The sequence below is a fragment of the Crocodylus porosus genome, unplaced genomic scaffold, assembly GCF_001723895.1.
Source record: "Crocodylus porosus isolate Cpor-Errol unplaced genomic scaffold, CroPor_comp1, whole genome shotgun sequence".
Taxonomy (NCBI): Eukaryota; Metazoa; Chordata; order Crocodylia; family Crocodylidae; genus Crocodylus; species Crocodylus porosus.
Genome location: NW_017728943.1, coordinates 31,923,051 through 31,931,702, shown reverse-complemented (window position 1 = coordinate 31,931,702; position 8,652 = coordinate 31,923,051). Strand labels below are relative to the sequence as shown.

General features: G+C 41.5%; 1 protein-coding gene across 1 annotated transcript in view; it reads right to left on the bottom strand.

Moving 5' to 3' along the window:
* ISM1 (isthmin 1) overlaps positions 1-8,652 on the bottom strand; it is a gene marked incomplete at its 5' end in the record, with an annotated part of 49,737 nt that overhangs the window by 20,926 nt on the left and 20,159 nt on the right. Inside the window, one exon of the mRNA XM_019548555.1 lies at positions 2,569-2,808. Coding sequence (XP_019404100.1) covers positions 2,569-2,808 — 240 coding nt within the window. The remainder of the gene's footprint in view (positions 1-2,568; positions 2,809-8,652) is intronic.

The following is an 8,652-nucleotide window of genomic DNA, read 5'->3' as shown; positions in this document are numbered from 1 at the left end:
CCACCCTGCCCCATGCAGATCTGGGAGTACATGCTTCCCCCCCCACCATGCCCTCCTGGGGTGCATGCAGCAGCAGGAGCTGACCTGTCCCTCGGGCAAGCTGTGGCTTAGTCCTGTGGGCCCTGCCCCTCCCCCCCGCCATTCCCCTTCCCTTTCACCACAACTGATTTACCAGCTGAACGCAGCTCTCCAAGCTGCTGGGCTGGGCGCCTCACTGCCTATATGCTGAACTGTGGCTGTGCACATGCATGGGCATTTATTGACCAAATTAAATCAGTCACATCGGCCCGATTTCCAATACAGTCCATTTTCTTTAGATCAGTACCGATGTATCGGTATACCTCTACACGGCACTCCTGAAAAGGTTCTTAAGGCATTCCAGAGCGTCACAACATCTTGCTCAAGAATCGCTGCTCTACATGCTGCAAGAAGCATTCATACTTTCAGCCTCACTGAAGTTCTGACAAGTAATCTGCCAACCAAATGGTTTCCAAAACCCTTAATGGAAGCAAATGATGTGACCCACAGATTTCAGCACCAATTTTAGAAGTTTGACACTTCCATTTCAACTGCCTATGATTCAAACATAAAAAGAATCTGCAGGAACCAACATCTGAAGTGTTGCAGACTTTAAGAGCCCAGAAATCTGAATCTATAAATTCTTGTGCCATGTGGTACTTTTGCATGATATATTCTGTGAACCCTCCTTTGGAAGTAAAATGCTTCAAGAAGTTGAAGAGGAATTGAACTTCAGAATGCCTGAAGTTAAAAGCCTGGAAGGGCTTACTTTTAAGACTACTGTTGTGATAAAGAATTCACAAATGTCCTGACTAATGGTAAGCAGCTGGCTTAAGAACTTGGAATCAAAACTCATTTTTCACAAGAAAAAAAATAAAAATAACCTAGAGTATAAACTAAAAAAATAAAAAAAGTTTGATTACAAAGACCTAGATAAACTTTTCATTATTCCAGAAGATAACATCTAAAAGATTTATTTACAATTTCAGAAGTATCATTAATTGTTCATTTTTTACATATAATCTTCAAATACAAAAGACGCCTTTCAAAGTTTACAACAGCAATCATAGCTTTAAGTGAAGCATTAAAAGATGGACAGACTGGTAAAGATGCAACCTTTGCAGAAATGCACTGGTCTTTACACTGAATTTCAAACTTTTGGCAAGTGGTTGAAAGAAGAAAATTCCCAACACACCCAAAAGCTGCACTGGCAATGCTCTGCCATTTGCAAGCTTTTAGCCTGGTTTCCAAAAAGTATTCATTGTTCACTGGATTCTCTTCAGCTTGTTTCAGACAGGTAACACACAGTTTTCCAAGTTGAAGGTGCTCATCCCCATGAGTGTACACATGCAGGGATGTGTTTCCTGTGGGACAAATAGCACATTTGTGCTGTTGATACTTGTCCCTGGGCACACCCCTGCATGCAGCAAAGGGACCCATAAAATAACCAGAATGCAAGTAATAGTAATAATTTTATTTTTTGGAAAAGTTAATTCTGATGCAGCCTTCTTATGCTGTTTGTCTTATTGCATTTCTTCCATTTCTGACAGTTAGGGTACTGGTCTGAGGTATGGGAGACCTGGATTTAAAATTTCAGCTCAACCACAAAACATTCCTGTGTCACCTTGTACAAACAATTTAGGGTCAAATCTTGAAATCAACTTCCAGTTATTTTAGTAAATGGGAGCTAGGTGCCAGCTTTGAGGATCTGTGCTTTGTGCCTAAACTGAAAAATGAGGATAACAGCTTTTTCGTACCTCAGGGATACTGTAAAGATAAGATTTAAAGATTCAAAAGCACTCCAACATTATGGTCTTTGGACCAAATATAAGCAGGTCTTTTATTGAAAGATGTCCAGATTACTGGCCAAAGAAACTCATCAGTTGCTGATGCCCTTAAAATACGAAGCAGGAAGAATACCATTCACTGTCAAATAGCTGAATAGTATGTTGTCAAGACTATTCAAGTACAACATATTGGACTATTTTACTTATCAATTGCTGCAAATTAAGTAAACTGTTTAGCTTTTGTCATGAAACAAATTCTCCTTTCTTATTGTTTAAAGCTGAACAGCTGTGCTCTCTTTGGAGCTAAGTAGAGAGAGGCACACAACCAAAAAAGTCCTCCCAACTTCTTTGCATGGAGAAGCGAACTGAAAGGGGGTGAGAAGTGCTTAGCAAGAGCTGGTGAAATGGGGCTGGTGCACAGACGGAAGGCCATCAGCTCCATCTTAATGGAAGGTGGTGGTTCTGACCTCCTTACCCATAAGATAAGGATCAGCCCCAACAAAAGCATGCCTCTTCTGTTTTCACCTTGTCCCTGTACAGAGCTGTGGTGTAACCACCATTATTTTAGCCCAAACTGCATACAGAAAACTTTGCAAAGAGATGGATTCTAGTCAAAACAATGTTACCGTTTAGCACCTGAGTAATGCATATTCAAGACTGGTAACGGCAACATGTTAAAATAAATTAGAAGCAAAATTTGGATTTGGTTGAGTTCAAAGCACTTTACCTGGCATGCAAAATACTGAATTCTTAATGAATCTACCTGAATGTTGGGGTTTTGCCCATTAATATCAGCTTTTGATAGGTCAGGAAAATTTGGGAGATCCAGAAGGAATGATCTGGGTCCATCTCTCTGTAAGGATGTGTGTCCATTTTCCTGCCTGAATCGTTGTTTGGGGATTGGGCGGTGTGCTGCCTGGTGGTCAGGATATTCTCTTCTGTCCTCAGGGTTTAGTGTGAAGCTGCTGTCAGAAGCAGATTGATCCTCCACAGTCAGAGTGTTCTGGGGAAAAAGCAATGAAGTACTATTAGTAATAAAGTCCAGCCCTGGCCACACCAACTTCCTCAGCTCCCACATGATGATGATCAGATATACAACATGCATGCAAACGTTTAGAACCTGAGAAGCCTTGCTTGGGCCATCTTTTACAAAATTAAACTGAAACCTGTGCACCTAGCTTCTCTATGTTCCTTTGACAATCCCAGACATCCAGTACCTGTCTAAAAACAAGGATGTGAGTGGTTAGGTACCCACATGTGAAAAAGTGAGCCTTCTCACCTTGTTCTGCAGAAGTAAAGATTAGAAAAATCTGCATCTGGGAAAAAAAACCAGACAGCTGCAGACCCTTATGAGTACACCTGTAAAACTAGGCAAGTTCATCATTACTGTGGAGTGCTTCTGGCATGGATCCAAACCAAAGTGCTGAATGCAAAGTTCATGCTAGAGTTAAATGTAGGTCATGCAGGGTTAAAAGAAAATATTGCAGAGCTGGACAGCTCTTCTTCCTCTACCTCACCAGTTGATTAGCCCTCCTCCCCAAGTTCCCAATCTGAACTTTCCTTCCTTGGGGATCTCATGTTCATGTTTTCCTAACGGTGGGATTAAATTTCACCACGCTTTGGGTCAGCGGTTAATGCTTATGTTATTGCTGAGTGGGCTCTCGGGTTGTGTAGCTTACATTACAGCCAGCTGCCTTCCAACCAGTAGGAGTACTGCCACTGCCTTTGACCTAGCCATGGAGATACAATACACTAAGCATCAAAACATCTCTGCCTCAGGGAACAGGTCCATGGGTTAGGACTAGCCTTGGACCAAAAGAGGGTGGGAGTGAGGGTGAGGAAGAAGACAGAAGTAACTGCAGCTTCTTAAATGGCTTTTGAAAAAAAAAAAAAAAAAAAACCAACAAGAAAACAAACAAGCTACAAAGCATGAATTCAACAGAGCTTTTGCTTTCGACTCAGCTCAAAATTTTTAGGCTTGAGGTCTAGGCATGATTGCCTTCGGGAACTTTAATTTTCAGTTCATAAAGAGACAGAAAGCGCAGATGGGGTCAAAGTGAAAGACCTATCTTTTAGAATAAGCACAATTAAAAAGGAACGGCCACATGTGGTTCTGGCTGCAGCGTAGCATGTTTTTGCCAGCATTTCTGGTTAAACACAAGCTTGATCCAGCTCCCCTGACTCAAATTAAGTTTGCATACCTTTTGTTAAGATCCAAGATAATAGAAAATGGTCTGAAACAGACTTATTTTAACTCAAGAGATCTAAATTAAAATTTTGAAAAGATTTTACAACATCATCTATACATGGTAGGTTTCAAAACCTTTTTTTCCTTAAAAAACAAACAAACCCCAGCAACACTAAAAACTGTTTTTTCTTTAATCTGGAATGAAGAGAAATCCATTCTGAAACCAGGGTGTAAAAATAACAAAAATAAGAGTAGGTTGAATTAAATGAGTTCACAATATTGGTGCGCATCACCTTGTGCTCACAGTGGTTGAATATGGAAGCTCAGGAAGTCTGTTTTATACTCCTGGATTAGAGATGGAAGAATCTAAATTATTATAAAAAAATAAGGCTGGAAGGGACCCCAGGAGGTCATTTAGGTTAACCTCATTAAAAACTGAGCCTAAATATTAGGGCTAAGCTACATAGTGCTGGAGGTTCATATTATGGTTCTTAGTACACCAGGCTACCTTCCGAGTTAATCTAGTTGCCTAGGGCCTGATCTGAAATCCATGCAAGTCAATGGCTAAATGTGTTCAGTGTTTCAAATCAAGCTTCTAGTATTGTATGGTATTTTCTAGTTCCTGATATGGTAGGTAGATCCATGAATGACTGGTGCCTCCTGAATCTGGGGGGGCACCTGCAGAAGCCATCGCTGGCAGCGGCCCTGTCAGGGGGGCACCAGCCCTACCAACAGTATCAGTGTTGGCCATCGGGGGGGTACTGGCCCCGTCAGGGGGGGTATGTGCACGCTAGTGCACCTCTACCAGTCGCCTATGGGTAGATCCTTGGATCATCAGTGCACACTGTTCTTCTTTGGTTCCTGCTAACAGAAATGCTGTTGCTGGGTCGCATTCCTTTCTCCCCCCTGACAGCTGCCATCTTTGGGAGGCAGTCGGCTCTACTAGATGGAGTACTTATCCAAGACTCAGGAGATCTGGGTTCCTGGGTCTGCTGTGGCCTACCCATTGCCACCTGCCCTCCCCCTCCAAGTTACTTCTGTTCTCTGTGTCTCAGTTTCTTCATCTCTAAAACAGAGAAAATGATCTTTTGTTCTTTTGGGGGGCTTTGCAAACTGCAGATGAAGAGTGCAATATTAGGGAGTTAAGTATTAGTATCATCATCCTGCTCACGACTCCACTGCCCCTTATATCAGAAAACATCATACAACACTAAGTAGTGAAATCTACTTTCTGGCTTGCGCACCAACTCTAAAAGTATACAGATTCTGCCTCAAAAGTTTGGGGTTATATTATAGACTTGAAAAAGGTTTGGTAAAGCATTCTTCATTGTTTCCCCCATGTTCTCTCATATCGCATTCTGGCTCCATCTGATGCTGGTTCTTTGTGGATAGAGCCTATTCAAGTTCCTTAGCTGTTGCAACATATAAAAACTACTGTATTCTGTTTCTGGGTTGAAAGGTGGCCAATTTGGATTTTGACTAACAAACCCTGCCCCCCAAAAACAAAAACAAAAAACCAACTTGAGGATATCTTCATACAACCAGAGATATCAGGAATAAGGAAAACCAAGAGGTTGATTAGCTCAATTTGTCCTACACTTTCTTCCTTAAAAGAAGAGTGCCAAACAAACAAAACTGAAACTAAACCAAAAAACAAAAACAAAAACCACACCAAAGGGTTTGTTATTTCCATATGCATGTTTATAATACTACATTATACTGTATCCAAAAGGCCCTAGACTAGCCTGAACAGCTACAATTCTTTTAAAATAATTTTCACATAAGAATAAATGAATAAAGATAGTCTAAGGGTCTTGTTACATGGTAATTTTTGGTGGCTCCTGGAGATCATAACCCTTGGACTGGGGACCTCAAATGGTGTTAAGCACTCGTTATGCAGCTCAAAGTTATGTCACTCCAGGGCAGGCTTATTTCTGATCTGTACTACTGAGCTCCTGTTCTATTAAGGTGTAGCCACTCCCCACAGATATGCCACCCAAATCGAAATCATCCAGTCTCCCAGCCTCTGGCTGCTCTGAACTTGGTTCAGTGTGCTGTAGTCCCAGGTAAAGGTGTAAACGCAGCGCCTGGGAGCAATAAACTCCAGCACAATAAGCACTGGAGTAAATTGTGTAACATTAATATGCATATGTATATGCACCCACTAATGACTAACTATAGGAGACAAACAAAAATGCTGCCCTCTATATTTGGAAGGCAGGCTTCACTGCTGTGCAACTACCTCATGGCAAAAACTCCTATCACTCATACCTAGGCTAGGTTACTGGTGGGGAGGAATAAAACAGAACTTAAGGGGGAAAACTTAAAGTAATCTAAAAGGCAGCATCAGGGTTTCCAACCCAAGAATATTTTTGGTTTTGTTTTTTGTTACTGACAATCTGTAAAATTTATAGACAGAAATGTTTTTACTGCAATTAAAAAAAAAAAAATCTTTGGTTTGGCAACCCTGCATGACTTCAGCAATGTTTTTACACCCTGCTGTACCCACCTCAGGGGTCTCCTACTCACCTTACATCCTGATGCCCCTGACTGGACCCTGCACTACGCTGTTGCCTCCTCCCCACCCTGCCCAACCCCCAGCCTTGTGCACAGAGAGGAATTATGCTGACCGCTGGAGAGCAGAGTGGCTGGGGATCAACTGCAAGGGTTGTACTGATGAGGGCAGCGCACCAAGACCTCTCAGTAACTGCCATAACTCCTTCGTGCAGGTGTTTGGAGAAGCCACAGACCTCACTGGAGGCCACTTAGCTTCTATTACATAATTGCTACTGCTGCTGTTGCAGGGCTAAGCTAAGGAGAGGCCCATCCTTCAAAACAGTTCTTTAAAAAGCCCACCCCCCCTCAGAGTGGGAGAGGAACATGGTCCAAGTTACCAAGTCCTGCTGTGCTATACCTGCTTAGTATTTCTTGGCCTCTCTAAGGGTTGCCTATATGGGAAAAATGCCACACTAAAAGTTGCATCTTTGTGCAACTTAACTTAGTCGATATTGGACAGTTAGCATGAAATAGCTACTGTGCTTCAAAATTTGCATTCTAGCTTGTAGACAGGTCTACAATGCTGAACATGGGTAGCTCCTTAGAATTACTTTGCCAGTCAAAAAAACAACAGTGGAACACAGGAGGGCAAAACCAAAAAGTTAAGCCCATTCTGGAGCTGGCAAAGCTTAAAGGGAAAAAGAAAAATATCAGAGAAATTCCTTAAGCCCAGAAATGTGAAAGGTGTTTGGAAATATCACACAAGCAAATCCACATTCAGATCAACTTTGCTTTCAAACCCCCTCGTACTAACTGCTAGAAGACATAAATCACATGCTCCGAGTACAGTTGTATCCTCTCATGCTAGTCATTCCACTGGCTTATCAAGTTCCAGCGTGAAGCCTCCTTTTGCTTGGTGAATTCTGCTATCAGAAAGAACACTTATGATCTTAGAGAGGCTTTTGAGTGGAGATGCATTCAAAGACTTGCCAGCAGAACGCTGCAGTGTAGACTAGGTCTGATGCAAAGCATTTGTTTAGTATTGCAGCCAGATCTAGATTATCTGTGATCCCCATCCCTGCTTCAGGGCATAATGCCTCCCCTCTCCTTCTCCTTGTTCAGTGACCCAAGCAGGAGAAGAACCTTTTATACTTCACTACAATTTTCTCCACAAGGGCCAACTCAGTGAAAGCTTTTAGACAGTCTCACTTTATTCTATACTTTCTAATCAATCCCTTTTGCTATTCCTTATACACTCTCTGCTTAAGGTGCTTGGTCATCCAGATAGATCTATAATCCTTCCCTACTATTTTTTCCTCTTGCATTTTAAGTCAGTTCCAAACTCTATTTGCACTTTTGACTTGAGAGTAAATCCATTCCTCTTTCACATTTAAATCCTTGAACTCCAGGCTCCAATTAAGCTCCCTAACTAATGAGCTTCTCAGTTATTCTTTCTGGAATCCAAATATCAGTTAAAAGACCCACCAATTTTGACCAAAGTGAATCAGTTCATGCTTACCAAGATTTTTTTTCCCCTACAACCTACTCTAAGAGATGCTCACTATTTACCAAAACTAAATCTAAAAAGCATTTCCCTTCTTTGGTGCAGTAACCTTTTTCCAAAGAAACCCATTGGCACTCACAAAAAATGTCTGCATCCTACCCCTACTGACAGCATTTGTTATTTAGTCTGTATTTGAGAGTCTGAACTGAGAGTCTCCCTTAATTATACAAGGAAAAATGGTTCAGGATCTGGACTCCAATCTCATAACATTATTTTCTTCTGTTTTACCACAAAGTGCATACTTACCCAAGTCACAAAAATACTAATAAGGCCTCACACTGTAATCTTTGTGCCTTTATTCCCTTATTTGACAAATGGGGAACTATGATAATTTACTGCTTCCATAGCACTTGTGAGAATCATTTCACAATTGTGACTCAAAGTCCTACCAAATAGAACTGTTATAGAGGGGACACTCATGGGCACCATGTAACAGAGTCTTAAATACAGGAGATATTGGGTGCATCTACACAAGATGCTACTGTGCAGTGGTTACTGCGCATTTATTTAGTGTATAAGCAACTATAGCGCATTTATACTGCTCATAAGCAAGTACTAAATGAATGTGCAGTAACTGGAGTTACTGTGCAGTAGTGCCA